This window comes from Canis lupus, chromosome 1 (genome assembly GCF_048164855.1).
Source record: "Canis lupus baileyi chromosome 1, mCanLup2.hap1, whole genome shotgun sequence".
In the NCBI taxonomy this organism is placed as follows: domain Eukaryota; kingdom Metazoa; phylum Chordata; class Mammalia; order Carnivora; family Canidae; genus Canis; species Canis lupus.
Window position 1 is genome coordinate 42753208 of NC_132838.1, and position 17311 is coordinate 42770518.

At 39.0% G+C, this 17311-nt stretch overlaps 1 protein-coding gene and 1 long non-coding RNA gene across 8 annotated transcripts in view; one reads left to right on the forward strand and one right to left on the reverse strand.

Moving 5' to 3' along the window:
* The window catches only part of CCDC170 (coiled-coil domain containing 170), a 98279-nt gene that overhangs the window by 26258 nt on the left and 54710 nt on the right, over window positions 1–17311 (forward strand). For 6 of the 7 annotated variants that reach the window (XR_012031785.1, XM_072827963.1, XM_072827987.1 and 3 more), the window contains exons 1-2: window positions 13430–13953; window positions 15778–16034. Coding sequence is in view for 6 of the 7 variants with exons in the window: in XM_072827963.1 (XP_072684064.1) it covers window positions 13708–13953; window positions 15778–16034 (503 nt within the window). In the remaining variant the exon portion in view is untranslated. Of the gene's footprint in view, window positions 1–13429; window positions 13954–15777; window positions 16035–17311 lie in introns of those variants that run through there. The other variant, XM_072827979.1, reaches the window with a different exon arrangement.
* On the reverse strand, window positions 15000–17213 carry LOC140634276 (uncharacterized). Its single transcript, XR_012031793.1, has 4 exons — window positions 16694–17213; window positions 15939–16144; window positions 15729–15835; window positions 15000–15614 (listed from the first exon to the last, which is right to left on the reverse strand). It is a non-coding gene; the product is annotated as an uncharacterized lncRNA (long non-coding RNA).

Sequence of the window (17311 nt, forward strand, 5' to 3'; positions counted from 1 at the left end):
TGCTTTAACCTTATCATTTCCTTCCTTCTACTGGTTTTGTTTGTTCTTTTTCTAGCTCCTTTAGGTATAAGGTTAGATTGTTCATTTGTGATTTTTTTTGCTTCTTGAGGATAGCCTGTATTGCTATCAACTTCCCACCTGGAACAGCTTTTACTGCATCCCAAAGGTTTTGGACTGTTGTGTTTTCCTTTTCATTTGTCTTGATGTATTTTTTAATTTACTTTTTTGATATCTTGGGTGACCCATTCATTGTTTAGAAGCATGTTCTTTAACCTCCATGTATTTATATTCTTTCCAGATTTTTTTCTTGTGGTTGATTTCAATTTTCATAGCATTGTGGTCAGAAAAGATAACTTTTCTATGACATAACTTCAGTCTTTCTGAATTTGTTGAGACTTGTTCTGTGGCCTAATATATGATCTATTCCGGAGAATGTTCCATGTGCACTTGAAAAGAATATGTTTCCTGCTATTTTAGGATGGAATGTTCTGAATGTATCTGGTAGATCCATCTGGTCCAATGTGTCATTCAAATCCATTGCTTCCTTGTTGATTTTCTGTTTCGATGATCTATCCGTTGATGGAAGTGGGGTGTTAGAGTCCCCTACTATTATTGTATTACTATAGATTACTTCTGTTATATTTATTAACTGCTTTGTATATTTGGGTGCTCCCATGTTGGGTACATAAATATTTACAATTGATATATCTTCTTGTTGGATTATTCTCCTTATGATTATATAATGTCCTTCTTTATCTCTTGTTACAGTCTTTTTTGTTTGTTTGTTTATTTATTTTACAGGGAGAGAGAGTATACCCAAGTGGGGGGAGGGGCAGAGGGAGAGGGAGAAGCAGGCTGGGAGCCTGCTGTGGGACTTGATCCCAGGATCCTGAGATCATGACCTGAGCTGAATGCAGATGCTTAACTGACTGAGTCACCAGGTACCCACAGCCTTTGTTTTAAAGTCTATTTTGTCTGATATAATTATTGCTACCCAGCTTTCTTTTTGCTTCCATTTGCATGATAAGTGGTCTTCCATCCGTTTGCTTTCAATCTACATGTGTCTTTAGGTCTGAGATGAGTCTCTTGTAGACAAGATACAGTCGGGTCCTATTTTTTTAATCCCTTTTATCACCCTATGTCTTTTGATTGGAGTGTTCAGGCCATTTACATTCAAAGTAATTATTGATAAGTATGTGCATATTGCCATTTTGTTACTTGTTTTATGGTTGTTTTGTTGTTCTTCTCTGTTCCTTTTCTTCTCTTGATCTCTTCTCCCAGCCAGGTTTGCCGGCATTCTTTAGTGACATAGTTGGATTCCTTTCTCTTTACTTTTACATATCTATTACTGGTCTTTGGTCTGTGGTTACTATTAAGTTTTTATTTGATATCTTATGCATATAGCAGTCAAGTTATGCTCACTTAAGTTTGAACCCATTCTTCACTCCTCTCACCCACTCAACCCTCTCACCTCTTTACCCACATTTTAGGTATAGTATGTCATAGTTTACATCTTTTTATTTTGTGAATTCCTTGACTGATTTTTATAGATATGCTTATTTTTACTACTTTTGTGTTTCCTGTTTTTCTTACTCGTACTTATGGTTTTTCCTTTCCACTAAAGGAGTCCCCTTTAACATTTTTAGATCATGAGCTCTGTTAGCTTTTGTTTATCTGGGAAACTCTTCATTTCTCCTATTCTGAATGATCCAGCCTTTACTGGATAGAATATTCTTGGATGCAGGTTTTTGTCATTTAATACTTTGAATATATCATGTCACTCCCTTCTGGCTTGCAAGTGCCTGCTGAAAAATCAGCTCATAGCCTTATGGGATTTCTCTTATATGTAACTGTTTTCTCTTACTGCTTTTAAAAGTCTCCCCTATTGCTACACTTTGCTGTTTTAATTGCTATGTGTCTTGATGGAACCTCCTTTGGTTGATTTTTTTGGGAGATTCTCTGTGCCTCCTAGATCTGGATTTTTGTTTCCTCCCCTACATTTTGGAAGTTTTCAGCTATTCTTTAAATATTTTTTTTGGCCCTGTTTGTCTCTCTTCTCCTTGTGAGATCCCTATAATGTAAATGTTATTACACTTGATGGTGTTACTGAGTTCCCTAAGTTGGTTTTCATTTTTTTATTATTATTTTTTCTCTCTCTTCTTCAGCTTGATTGCTTTCCATTAAGCAATTACTCCAGGTCACTGATTCATTCTTCTACTTCCTCTAGTCTACTACTTATTTCATCCAGTGTTTTTAAATTTTAGTTATTGAGTTCTTCATCTCTGGTTCTTTTCTATGTTTTTTATATCTTCGTTAAGGGTCTCTCTGAGGTCCTCCACTCTTCTCTAAGTTCAGTGAGTATCTTTATGACTATTACTTTCATTTCTCTATCAGACATCACTTATCTCTGTTTTGTTTAGATCTCTTGCTATGGTTTTTGTCCTGTTCTTTCATTTGGGACATATTCCTATGTCTCCTCATTTTGTCTAACTCTCTGTGTGTGTTTCTATGTGTTAGGAAAGTCAGCTATGTCTTCTGCTAGTGAAAATAGTGGCCTTATGAAGAAGATGTCCTGTGGTGCCCTGCAGCTCAATGTCACCAGCACCTGGAGCTTCAGGGGTATCTCCTATGTGTGCTGTATGCACCCTGCTGTTGTGGCTGAGCTCTGTTTACCATTAGTCTGGTCATCTGCAATGGCTCCCTTTGCCTGTTGTGGGTAGTATTTGGTTCCTATGGTGTTAGTGGGCCAATCTGAGGCCACCTCAGGATTAAGTTAAGTCAGACTAGGTGTTTAACAGAGATACAGTAGCACTCACCTTCAGGAGAGTGTGGTGGTGGGGTGCACAGAGCTAGCAACATCTGTAGTAGTGGGAGAGGAGCTGCATCTGGGTTGGTTCTGCAGGATGTGTGGTGGCTGGATGTGTGGTGTTAGTAATGCTCTCTACAGTGGTGTGGCTCCACAGGACAACATGTGAGCAGGGCACATAGCAAGTTAGGTAGCAAATGTTGGCTCAGGGCTTGTTTCCACAGGTGTTTGTGTGGTTATTGGGAGGAAGGGGGCTAGGAAATGATGTGTGCCACCAGCTCCTATATTCCTGGAGAAGTCTCCCAATGGTCCTTGCCCCACTAGCCCGTGCTCTGAGATTAGTAAAGAAATCTCTGTTCCATATACCCCAGATATTCTTAAATTCCTGCTTCCATGCTCTATCTCTGTGGGGTTTCCTCTTGTGCTCCTGGTTCTCCCACAAACCTACTATTTTTAAAGTTCTAGGTTTTAAACCCCACTGATTGTTTTTTATTTTTATTAAAGATTTTATTTATATATTCATGAGAGACACAGAGACATGCAGAAATGTAGGCAGAGGGAGAAGCAGGCTTCCTACAGGGAGCCTGATGCAGAACTTGATCCCAGGGTCCCAGGATCACGCCATGAGCCAAAGGAAGATGCTCAATCACTGAGCCACTCAGGTGCCCCTAAGTCCCACTGATTGTAGAAATTGTAGAATTTGATCCCTGTGGTTTTGAAAGCCAGATATTATGGGGATTAATCTTCCCTGTGCAGGCTTCCTCTTGTGAGAGTCTGTTTTCCTGCCCTTTCGGCACCTGTGGTGACTCTCACTACTGGGGTCAATTCTGTAGGTCTGTTTCCTCCCAACTTTGTCTCAGCTCTCCCTACCCTCTTCCATGTGGCCTCCTCTCTACATTTAACTGTGTTTGGTTAGTCTTTGGGTCATTTTCTGGGTCATTTACACTGATGGAGCTGTTATCTAGTTGTATCAATGGGATGAGGTGAATGTAGGGCCCTCCTACTCTGCCATCCTCCTCAGAAGGGTTTTTAAATGAACAAGAGTGACATCCAAGTGGCAAGAAATTGGAAAATAATGTAAAAGCAATAGATAAGCTTTTTCACAAAACTTGATTTTGTGTAGATATGCCTTCTTCTGAACCTCTTCCCATAGCTGCTCAGATTTATTTCCTGGATGCCGCACCCATCACACTAAGCCCTACAGGCACTCGTGAGCCCCAGGAACCGAATCCACGTATACAAAGAAAGAAAAGTAGCAGGACCAGAAAAGTCCCTCAAATTAGGGATAAGAACTAATGAGTGGTCAAAAATCAACCAGAGCACTGATGATGTTAGAGAAATACAACTTGCAAGACTTAATTTATACACTGTAAATTAGGGAAGAAACTTTATTTTGTGGGAAGAAATTGGAGAGCAGAGGAGAGGGTCTTAGAGAAGGGATTGCTCATTGACACAGCATTGGAAGCTTGAAGAAGGGGGAGGGAGAGAGAGAACGGCTACTGGAAGCAGTCCATACTGGGGGAGCCTTGGTCACACACTTGTGCACTGTGGTATGGGATAATGCCGGAACAAAGGGAAGATTAGGTATGGCCTAGAGAGATAGGAATGGATTAGGAGCTTTTGTGTGTCACAGGTTGGCAGTGATTTTCTTGTCATTTTTTTTGTCCATGGGGTAATAAGACAACTAAGTATCATAGTAGTAAGACTGCCCAAGATGCTGACCTCAGGTCAGATAACTGGGCACATTATGTACTAAATTATGAATAAATTTATATCTCTTCTATGCCATTGAGGTTTGGAACCATCCTTTATTCTGAAAAGATTATGAGCCACCCTGTGAGTCAATTTCAGTCATTATCATAATAATATCAGCAGACTCAAATAATATGTAGTTGGTTTTCTAAAATTAATATGAAATTGCTTCATGGCTTAGCTGAGAGATGCTTAATAACTATATTATCCTCATGTGAGGCTAAATGGGTGAATTTTTAATCTTGCCATTTTGAATAGGGTAAAATTAGTTTTTTTAGAAGTGGAGATTAGAAAAAGTTGAAGAATTTAAAAAAACTATTGCCAACTACAAAGAAACTTAATTAAGAGAGTAAATCCCCTGAAATGTCTGCTGTCACATGTGTTGAGCCTTCTATGCTGCCTAGTGGCTTCATCGTATTCATATTCCCTATAAAGACACTTCATAGTAGGGTTTGTGATTTTTATCTATTCTTGGCCTTGCTCTTTTTTTTCATTCTTTTTTTTTTAAAAGATTTTATTTATTTATTTGACACTTTCTTATTTTTGTTTAATGATATATTTTGGAGATATTATTATGTTCAAACATACAGATCTAGTTCACATTTTGTGTTGCATGGTATTCCATAGTATGGAGATGCCTTGTTTTAGTAATTTCCCTGTCAATGGGAATTTATATGGTTTTAGCCCTTCTCACTTCCTTCTTTCGCTGTTATAACTAATGGTATGATGACTATCCTTATACATATTTTATGCACATGTATGAATATTTTTCATGGGGAGATAATTGGAGAGTAGAGCTGTTTAGTACAATGGTGTTTACATTTAATAGATAAAATACATAGATTTTATTTTATTTTACTTTAAACTCCTGTTTCTTCTATTTATTTGTTTAATTAATTTTTGAGAGAGAGAGCACAAGGGAGTGTGCATGAGCAGGAGAAGGTGCAGAGGGAGAAGGAGGGAGAGAATCCCAAGCAGGCTCCCCGTTCAGTGTGGAGACTGACATAGGTATTGATCTCATGACCCCAGAGATCACAACCTGAACCAAAATCAAGAGTCTGATGCTTAACCAACTGAGACAACCAGACACCTCAATACATTGATTTTAATACAGCCAAACCAGTAGAACATCCAAGGGTTTAGCCATTTTATATTCCTAGGAGGTACATGTGAAGATAACCTTTTCTTTATACTGCTAACACTTATTATAAACCTTTTATTTTTTCCAAACTGATGTACCAAAATGGCATGTCTTTGTTTTATTTTTTTTATTTTTAATTTTTTTTAATAATAAATTTATTTTTTATTGGTGTTCAATTTGCCAACGCGTGTCTTTGTTTTAAATCTTATTCACCTGATTATTAAGGAGATTAGATGATCTATTTATATTTTTTCAGCCATTTATATTTGTCTTAATGAGAATTCTCTATTTATATGTATATTTATTTTTTTGGCTTGTGACTTTCTTATTAATTTGTAGGTGTTCAGAGTATTCTAGGTTTTAGTTCTGTACTCAAGGGAGAGTCACTTGAGATTCTTGCTCTCCCTCTCCCCTACCTCCTCACTTTTTCTCTAAAATAATAAATAAATCTTTAAAAAATATTCTATGTTTTAATCCTTCATCTGGTACATATAAAACAATTTCTTTCAGTCTGTTTAGTGATTTGTATAAATTTTTGAACATGATTGGGATGAAACTGTATGTTCAATTTTATATTTTGTCTTTTTCCACTAAAATTATATTGCATTTTCCCCTATCACTAAAGAGTCTCCAACAAAATGATTTTTAATGACAATAAAATTTTATTGTGTGAATATAACATTTTATTTTTCTTCTTTTTTCCTTCATGTTAACATGCTTCTGTTGTTAAGCTCTTAATTGTGTCTGCAGTTTTGCTATTGAATATTTTTGGAAAATTTTGCCAATGATTACTTTTCTGAATATCTTTTTATTTAATCTTTGGGTGTATTTCCATTTCTTTAGATAAGATTATAAGAGGGAAACTTATTAGAGCAAATAATATTAATTTAAATTTCATTGATACATACTATGAAATTTTTTTATGGAAATTTTGTACCAGCTTATCTTTCTATTAGTAGTATGTCAGCATGTCTTTCTCACAGAACTCTCTCTCTCTTTTTTTAGAACTATCTCTTAATATAGCTGATTATTAAGTATATTTAAGATGTCAGTTTTAAAGATCAGGAATAATACTTCACTGATAGAATAATTTGTACTTAATTGATGACCAAGGAAGAAGGATACTTCTCAATTATTAGCCATTTATAGTTCTTCGGATAACTGTTAGTCCTTTTATATAATTTTTCTCTAGGGTATTTGTTTTCTTACTGGTTTGAGTAGGTTCTTTGCATATTATAGTTTTTGTGTTTTTTATCTTTTAAATTCATGAGAGACACACAGAGAGAGGCAGAGACACAGGCAGAGGGAGAAGTAGGCTCACAGGGAGCCTGATGTGGACTCGATCCCAGGACCCTGGGATCATGACCTGAGCCGAAGGCAGATGCTCAACCACTGAGCCACCCAGGCGCCCCTGCATATTACAGTTTTGACTCTTTATATTACTTTTGCAAATATTTTTACAGTTTGCTCTTCACTTTAAATTCTGTTTCTATATTTTTAAATAAAGTCTTTATCTTTTTAGTATCTAGAAGTTTAAGAATTTTGTTGTCATATGTTTTTTTCTTGATGTTCTTTCATTGCTTTTATGCTTAGAAAATTCTTCTCAAGATAAGATACATATAAATTTATAGTACTTTTTATGATTGCATTTTTAATATTCAGTACTTCAAGTCTATCTTAAATTTATTTTGGCTTATAATGTGTAATACAGCTCTAAAATTTTTTTCTTTAGTAATCAGCTTTATTATTCCTTGACCGGTATTTTTCCCCTACTATTTAAAGCATCACCTCTTTTGTCATACACTAAATTCTTCTAAGCACTAGAGACTAAAGACTGTTTCTGGGGTTTCTATTGGTCTTTCTGTTGATTTCCTGCTGAGTATGATTGCTTTTGATTTTTTTTTTCAAAATGAAAATTTTTAAAAGGGTATTTTTTTCGAATCCAGCAAAGGGCTGTTTAGTTAAAAAAATCTATCTGTGTAGGTATTTCTAGTTTAGAAGTGATGATACGCAGGTATCATTTCTCTATTCTATTCCTGGAAACTAGCCACAAGCAACAAAGAAAATGAGAAATAACTTCCATTGTTGGCACATCCAGGAGGTGATGGCTGAAATCTTGCAACACAAAGTAGGTGGCAGGCCTTTCTAAAGCAGCAGATATTGAGGGGAGGTGCATGTGGGACACACCACGGCTGCAGAGCATGGGAATTGTTGGGAAAGCTTATTTTGCAAAGATGAAGGGCAAACTCGGAGGAATCAAGCCAAAATCTCTTGTTTGCAGGAGAGGGTGGAGGTGTGTGGACTGGCAATGGGAGCTTCTCTGCAGTTTCCTGGCTTCCAAAAAGTAGGAGAGTGAAAGCCAAATAAAAACCATGCCACAAACCAGATTTATAGGAAGCTGTGGAGCAGGGGACTTGTGGAAAGTCTGCATTGTGATAAGCTCTCTGGTTGCCTTTCTCCATGGGCAGAATGACAGACAGGTCAGATGAAGTTATACACAAATCCTGTGTTTTAGGGAAACTCCTGCTTGGCTGGAACATGAGTGACTCCACTTTCCCATCCCTGTATGCACATTAACCTCTTCCACAGCTGGCCCAGCAAGCACTCACCTTCTGAGCAATCAAAAAGGAAACAACACAGGAATTATTTAAAGATACAACAAACCCTCCTTACCCCCCCAGGAAGAAAAGGAGGTAGAATAGGAAAGATGTGACAGATGAAGAATATCCACCAGAAAACTATTGCTGTGATTGAAGAAAAAACGACCAAACATTCATCATGAATAAAACAATTGAATAAAAACAAAACAACAATTGAATAAAGCCAACATGTACCTGAGGTGTAATCAGAAAGCAAATTGCTATAGGACTTCAAGAAAGATACAGCAAGGTGAGGAGAGAAGATAAAACATACCTGGCGGGGCTCAGGAAAGAAAAGACAAAAAAAGTGAAGCCATCACAGAAATAACAGCAAGACTGAAAGGTACACAGGGAAGAAGGCAAGTATAGAAAAAAAGTGGGAAGAATAAGATAATTGGAATGGAAATAAAGAATAGAAAGGAACAGAGAGGAAGTGAGTGAAATGGAATACATACAGAAGAGATTAATAAGCCTGTGCATAATTCTTCTGAAAAGGAGACACCACCAAGAGAGGAAGAAAGGGGGAGAGGTAGTGTAAGCATTTTGGTTTCTTCCATCTAATAACTTGCTGCTACACTAGCAAGTATTTAGAATGAGAATATAGAGATAAAAAATTAGAAGTTGTAAAGGAAGAACGAGAAGAGCAAGGAAGAGAAGATACACTTGTAATGAATTAACAGATGTTGTCTAAAAGGTATTATTTAAAGTGACAGGTTTTTTAAAAAAACATTTTGTTTATTTATTTGTGAGAGAGAAAGCATGCACACACTAGTAGGGGGAGGGGCAAAGGGAGAAGCAGATTCCTCGCTGAGCAGGGAGATGAACACGGGGCTTAATTCTAGGACCCTCGGTTCATGACCTGAGCCAAAGGCAGCTGCTTAACCAGCTGAGCCACCCAGGCATCCCAAAGGTTATAGTTTTAAACTTAAACCTACAACAAAAATACAAACTTTCCCAATGATCAGACCAAACAAAGTAAAGCAAACAGATTCGTGGTGAAAGATTTTTGGAAGAGCGATAAAAACAAGAAGCGTAACATAAAATATTGCAACAGAGCTAACACCAAAACTTATCTGTCATGTGAACGGGTGTAAAGGTGGAGTCATCCAGTGTGGGAAAAAGAATTTTAGGATTGATGACAAAGCCAAACCCAACTGTGTTACATATGAGACATCAAAAACAAAGTGATCCAGGAGAGTTGAAGATAAAAATGTAGATCAAAGATATATGTCATCAGATGCAAACAAAAAGAAGTCAAGGATCATGGTCTTAATATGAGAAAAGGCTGGGTTCAGAACAGAAAGGTATAAGTGAGCATGTTATGATGCTACATCATAAGATAAAGCTCTGCACCCCTAAAGCAAGAAGACAGCGGTACAAGGTGATAGAGATTTACAGTAGTGCTGGGAGGTTAAACTCACCTTTCAGCTCATGAGAGAGTAAAGCATAGAAATGAGGTTGGGCTAGAAGTGCCCAATTAAAATAATAAGTAAGGTAGAATTGACAGATGTTGAACTCCATGCCCTGAAGACAGAGAATACACCTTCTTTTCAAGTGCCCCTAAAACATTTAGAAAATTGAGCATTCACAGAAACCTCAAGAAATTCCCCAAAGTAGAAATAACATAGACAAGGATGATGGGGAAAATAGGTCCTGGCTGGTAGAGCAAAGGTACCTTCCAGTCCGAATAGACCTAGTTCTGAGTGGAACATGGCCCACCTCACTGAAGTACACCAGTGAGCATCAGCCCCGAATGTGGACCAGGAGCTCCGAGTGCAGTAGAAGTAGCATAGTCTACTTCTATGGAAGTAGAAATCCATAACAAACCCGGCAAGTAAAGAGCCGTAACAATAGCAAAGCTCTTAACTCAGGTGAAAGAAGAATTCCAAACCAAACTGGAGACTTCTAGGAGATAGTATGAATGCTACAGAAGGATCCATCGGGGGTGCTGAAGAGCTTTGTCATAAAGAAATACATTCAGGTTTTATTCTTTGCCGCTCTTGTATTGTCTTTTCTTGTCTCTGTAACCCTCTCCTGCTACCGAGATTCATTTCTTCTCACTCAGGCTACCTCCGAGTGTCTTGAAGGAATGGATTTCCGTGGCACACTCCAGAGCCCTCTCAGCACAGAGGCATCTCTAATGCTCAGAGTTTTCTAGATTATATATTCTTCCAATATATATACATAGAAAGAAATTTATGAAAGAAATTTGGTTTGTGCCTAACGGAAGCTAAGAAATCCCATGATCTGCAACCAGCAAGCGGGAGACCCAGGAGAGCTGATGGTGTGACTTTTAGTCTGAGTCTGAGTCCAAAGGCAGGGCTAGGCTGATGTTCCAGCTGGAAGCCAGTCTGACACAGAGAGCAAATTCTTCCTTACTCTGCCTTTTTGTTCTATTCAGACCTTCAGCAGATTGAAAGAGACCCACCCACACCTGGGAAGGGCAGTCTGCTTTTCTCGAGCTACCAATTCAGTTACTCATCTCACCAGGAACACTCTCACAGACACACCCACGATAGTGTTTAACCAAATATCTGAACACCCTGTGGTCCAGTCAAGTTGACGCATAAAACGAATCATCCCGACTACTAAGAGACCCATGAGAATTCCTGAACAAATGGGAAAAAGAGAGATTTTTGTTGGAAGCCTTAGTATTTAAAAATGTCCGTTCTCAAGTTTATTTGTAAAATTAACACGATCCCAATACAAATACCAACGGGATTTTGGGAATTTGATAAGCGGATTCTAAATTTCATATAACAGAATGCACAAGTTAGAATAGCCAGGAATATTCTGAAAAAGCAACCCTACCTGGCAGTAATGTGTGTGATTGAGCTCCTAGCTGCCTTTCAAGCCATTGTTCCCACTTGCTCTTGTCCTTCAGCCTCATTTTCTTTGCTCAGATCTTTGACCATGCATGCTCCTGCCACAGGACCCTCGCTCAGACTTTGACTACTTGCATGATGTATGTTTTGGCCTGCTTCATTACCTCTTGCCTGTTTAATACCTGCTCAGTCATCACTCCTTGAGAGAAATCTTTCCTTCCCATTTCTCTGATCATAAGTCACTTTCCTTTGTTCTCTTCTTTCTTTCTTGTGCGCATTTCAGTTTGTAATTATGCAACGATTAGTGTTGTTGTCTGATAAATGCTCTTTTTCTAAGTAGGGTGTAAGCCCAGTGCCTGACTGTAAGTTTTCAGTAAATATTTGTTGGCAAATAATCTCCTCTCTGCTGGACTTTGAAGGGTGATTTAGACCCACCAACTCTCCTCTGAACTCAGTACTCAGGAGTCTGCACAATGTGGACCCTGTTCTGGTGTCCATGGTACTGAGATCTTAATGTGTTATTTCTTTCACCCGTGCCCATCTGAAGATGTAAGTGATTTTTGGTAGTGTTTTGCATTAGATTGTAACCTCCTACAATGAAGAGCCATATCTGAGCTGTCCTGTATGGCTTTTAATATCATGTCCAAGGATACTATTTTTTTATAAGAAGGCAATATAAGATTATGGAATGATTATATCATTTCCTGAAAAAGGATGTTAGTCATTGAAAGAAATAATCATAGCTATTGAAGAACTTAACTCTTCTGATGAATTTTATAAAATAATGTGCATACAAAGATTCCAGGGAGGCTCAGTTGGTTGAGCATCCAACTCTTGTTTTCAGCTCAGGTCATGATCTCAGGATCGTGAGACTGAACCCTGCATCAGGCTCCCCACTCAGTGTTTAGTCTGCTTGAGATTCCCTCTCTTCCTCTGCCCCTCCTCCTCCTGCCCCCCTCAATAGACAAATACATAAAATCTTTAAAAATATAAAACGAAATGATGTGCCATGCATACTCTACTTCAAACATCTCAGAGGTCCTTATGTGGCCTGTTGTAGGAAATCTTGCTGTGGTGGTTAGGGTAGAGAAATCACTTCTGAATATAAAGCTAGGCTGAACTGGATGTGGTTCTCTTATGATGTAGTTAAACTTTTTATGTGTTCTCCCCAGGAGTACATACCTACCATTTTCTGGGATATGTTGTGATTGGCAAATACGGGCTGTCACTAGGTGCATTGAAGGTTTTGTTTGGCATTTTGTGCATTGAAACACACTAGTCATGACAACGCTTGTTGTAAAGTTAAGGACTTTGAGATGACTTTTGCATTCATGAGTATTTCCAAACAGTAGTCTTTGGCAGTTCAGTAGCCGAGCAGTCATAAACCAGTTTTACTAGTGTGTCCCCTGTGGCCTTGTGGATAATTCCAGGAAACTCTCCTTTATGTGACCTCTTTCATATTCCTTCAAAAAGGAATGGTTTTCCTGTGTGTCTTTCGCAAAGACCACGGGCCCTAAAAACTTCACAGAGGTAGACATAGGTATCTGTCCAAGCTCAGGAATAATTCTTGAAGGAAGCAGGCTTCATGGCCTGAGTAAGTTGGAAAAAGAACTAGAGGTTGCAGACTACAACCCACAGGCCAAACCCATCAAATCTGCTCTGCAGATGTGTTTATTTGGATCATATGGTGTTTCTTTTTTAAACATTGAAATTCATTGCCAAGCTGCAAAAACTGTGAATTTTTACTTAAAAAATTCTGAATATATAACTTGTCTTGAAGAATTGGAAAAAAATTGGCCATGCTGGGATCCCCGTTCCTGCATTTGGCAGCCATCAATGGAGCGGAGAGCTGTTTCCTTGTGGCCAGGGCAAGGACTCCTCAAGCACTGCCCCACTATTGCTGGTCTCCTGTATCTGTGTCACCTTCATGATCCCAAGATGGGCTATGGGGTTGAGAATAAGTGGTATAATGAAATATTAGGAAGGAGAGAGCCTTTTGCATTTAACTCAGATGATCTCTTTGATAAATGACACATTTCATTTTCAAATGAGAGGAATTGATAATTTTTGTAGTCTGGAAACAGAAGGACAATGAAAACTGCCTCTTTGCTGTGGACCTTGTCACATTGTGTCTCTTCTGACAGTTCTTTGGGGACTCTGTTGGTTCTGGTCAGAGGTCAAATGGCATTTGAGTTGGGTAGAAGGAGGCTCTCTAAAGTGGCAAAGGTCAACTCTTTATTTATTTATTTAGAGAGAGAGAGGGAGAGGGAGAGAGAGCGTGAACGGGGGTGAGGGGAAGATGGAGAGGGAGAAGCAAGCTCTCCTCTGAGCAGGGCACCCAATGCAGGTCTTGATCCTAGGACCCTAAGATGGTGACCTAAGCTGAAGGACGATGTGTAACTGACTGAGCTACCCAGGTGCCCCTCAAAGGCCAATACTTAAATGCCATCCTGGGAGAGCACATCATTCATTCCTGGGCTGCCTCCTACCTCCTTCAGAATTTTGAGAATGAAATGTTCTGGATGAGACACTTCCCTGGGCAGCATGTTTGAGACATTTGCACTACAAAGAATGCTCTGTTTATCTTACTTTGCACAGCTGCACAGAAAAGATTGTTTAAAACTCTTTTTTGCATTCTGTCTTTTGGGGGAACCCTGTCAGGAAATTTATGACCATCTCCTGGAAGTCCCAGTCTCTCGGGACCAATTAAACCACTATCGGAATGTGGCTGAAGACGCTCGAAGTGAACTGGCGGCAACTTTGGTCAAATTTGAATGTGCTCAGTCTGAGGTAAGACTATGCATCTTCATGACTTAGAAATGGGCCATTTTAGCATCTTACAGAGTGAAGCAGAATGTAGAAGTGAGTAGAAATAGGATGGGAGGACACAGCTTTATATCTTTTGGCAAAGGTGATAATTACTCCTATGGTGCGCCTGCTCCCCTCACTGTAGAGAATTCCTGAAAGGTTATGCATTTGCCATGGTGCAAAGCATGGTGACATAGGCTGGATCCTAGAGGTCAGAGATGCTTCACAACCTTGCGAGACCTGGGGACACCTGATGACTTTGGTTGAAGCTTGGCATTGGGGCACTTTTAGCATCACCCTGAATATGTACATTTAATATAGTTTGCTTGGCAATCTGGATCTCTGAGGATAGAATTCTGGGTCCCTTTCTAGTGCTGGTTCTGACTGGCTGGGGAAGATTCTAGGATGAAGGACGATGATTGGGATCCATCTATCATCTGGGCTGGATCAGGTCTGTTGTGGAGTTTCTGAGAGAGTCTCTCTAGATCCATTCTGCTCACAGCCTGGTGGCCCTGAGACATCCTAAGCTTGCCTGTGAGGTAACGAGTGCTGCCAGGAATCCACTGAGTGATGATTTTATACCTTGTGTGTGTGTGTGTGTGTGTGTGTGTGTGTTGAACAATTGTATGCATGTATACTCACAGTTGCAAAGAAGTACATGCATTCATAAAGTCTTCACATAGGGTGGACCTGACATTTTAATAGGGGTACATACATTGTTAAGTATTTTGATGCCATAGAATTCATGAAAGTTAAAGTGCTTGTTTTATATAAATTCTATAAGGATTTTCCTTTTCTTCCATATTTTTCTCAGAAATCTGAATATTATTTTCTTATTATTAATATATATATTTTTACCATCCACAATAAGGATCCATCCAGAAGGCAAGTGGGAGAAATACAGTGATATATCAAACAGTCTGTATCTTCTTAGGAACCAGTTGTGGCCATGAAATAACAAATATCTTAGCTTGTAGGTTTCTTTCTTTCTTTTTTTTTTTAAGATTTTATTTATTTATTCATGAGAAAGAGAGAGAGAGAGAGGCAGAGACACAGAAAGAGGGAGAAGCAGGCTTCTGCAGGGAGCCTGACATGGGACTCAATCCCGGGACTCCAGGATCACGTCCTGGGCCAAAGGCAGGCACCAAACCGCTGAGCCACATGGGGATCCCAGCTTGTAGGTTTCTTGTTTCGTTGTCTGTCAGCAGCAATACAGATTTATTTATTTTTTAAAGATTTTATTAACTTATTTGAGAGAGAGAGAGAGAGAATGAGCAGGGGGAGGGGCAGAGGGAGAGGGAGAAGCAGATTCCCCACTGAGCAGGGAACTCGACTTGGGCTCGATCCCAGGATCCTGGGATCATGACCTGAACTGAAGGTAGAAAGAAGCTTAACCGAATGAGCCACCCAGGATCCTGGGATCATGACCTGAACTGAAGGTAGAAAGAAGCTTAACCGAATGAGCCACCCAGGTGCCCCAGCAATAGATTTAGAAAACGAGTTACCATTGCAAAATATTCCATTGCTTTTTGCAAAGTATACCATAAATGTCTCTGAGTGACACTAAATCATTCCAAGACATTGCTCAATTGATGTCGAAAGAGACAGGATACGAAGTCCATTATTTGGGCAAAAGTTCCCATCTGGTGGTGCAAATACACATATAAAAAAAAAAAAAAAAGAAAGTTGGATTAAGTCACGAACGAAAGAGTGAGATTTGAAATTACAGTTTTGGGTTCCTTAAAAGTACATCATACTTAGGCCATTGAAATCGTTTTCCTCCTTTTTATGTTTTTTCTGTGTTAGCTTCGAGACCTCCGCTCCAAGCTGCTGTCTAAAGAAGCCTTCTGTCAAGAGTTGAAAGCTGAAATGGAGAATTACAAAGAAAATAATGCTAGAAAATCATCTCTCCTCACCTCTCTGAGAGACAGAGTTCAGGAGCTGGAAGAAGAATCAGCAGCACTTACCGCTTCTAAAATTAGAACGGAAATCACAGCTCACACTGCAATCAAGGAGAACCAGGAGTTAAAGAAGAAAGTTGCAGAACTAGATGAGAGCTTCCAGTAAGGGTATTTCAATATATTTCTTAGTTGTTAGCATTAAAATACTAGCTCCTGTAGCTGGATATGCCTTGGAAGGTACTGGTGTGTTGTTGTTGTATTTGGCCCTGAAACTCAATTTGAAAAAAAAAAAAATTTTGAACCTCAAATATCTTTGGAGTCTTGAAAATTTTTCTCAAGCTCTTTTCCAAATGTTACGAGGGATCTTAACAAATAAGGCATTGTCCTAAGCATGTTTATGTACGATTGATTAGGGCTGCAAATGTTCATATATAGAATTTGGAAGATTTTCTGTAAGTAGAGGTTTAACCAGAGGTGGTGGAGTAGCACACAGAGGGAGGTGTTTATTCAGAAGCTAGCTGTAAAAACTACCCTGGAAGCCCAGACCACTCCAGACCACCCCGAACGCTCCTCATTAGGTTTTATTGCAGGTTATATGCAGAAAACTCATGAGACCTGGGTTTTCCACACTTAGTTCTAGCAAAAGGTAATTTTGAGACAAAACTGGGAACTGGTTGTTCCTAAAATATACTTTTAAAATTTTACATGTAATAACTTAAATAACTTTAATAATATGATACTTTTATTTATTTTACTTATTTATATTTTTATTCCATCTTATTTTTATTTTACTTATTCCATCTTAAAAAAAAAATCAATACCTCCAACTCTTGTCTTCTTTTTCTTTTTCTCCCTCCACTGACAGCAAAACTCCTTAAAATGTTTGCATAGACTCACAGTCTCCAGTTCTTCTCCTTTCTTCTCTCTTGGGTCTCCTCTCCTGAAACCACTCACCACAGTGACCAGTGACCACACATTGCAGATGATATGGTTAGCCTTTATCTCACTTGATCCACCAGTATATCAGGCACAGTTGGTCTCTCTCTTTGAACCACCTTCTTCTTCTGGCTGCCAGGGTATGACACATGCCTGCTTTCTATCTTTCATTTCTAGATGCCGTGCTGTAGTCTCTTTTGTTTTCCCCCCTCTCATCTTATTGACTTCCAAAGACTGGAGTGCTCTGGCACTCAGTCTTTGAATCTCTTCTGGTTTCTATCTAAATTCACTCTCTTGATGATCTCATCTAGTCCCATGACTTTAAATATGATTTAAATGCTACTGACACCCACGTTTCTCTATCTTTCCTGGACGTCTTCTTAGAGCTCAAGAAAGACCCACACAGTTTACTGCCTGGTGGGAATTGTCATGCAGATGTCCAATGGGCATCTCAATCGTAACATGGGCAAGACGGAACTCCTGCTGTTCCCACAGAACCCTCC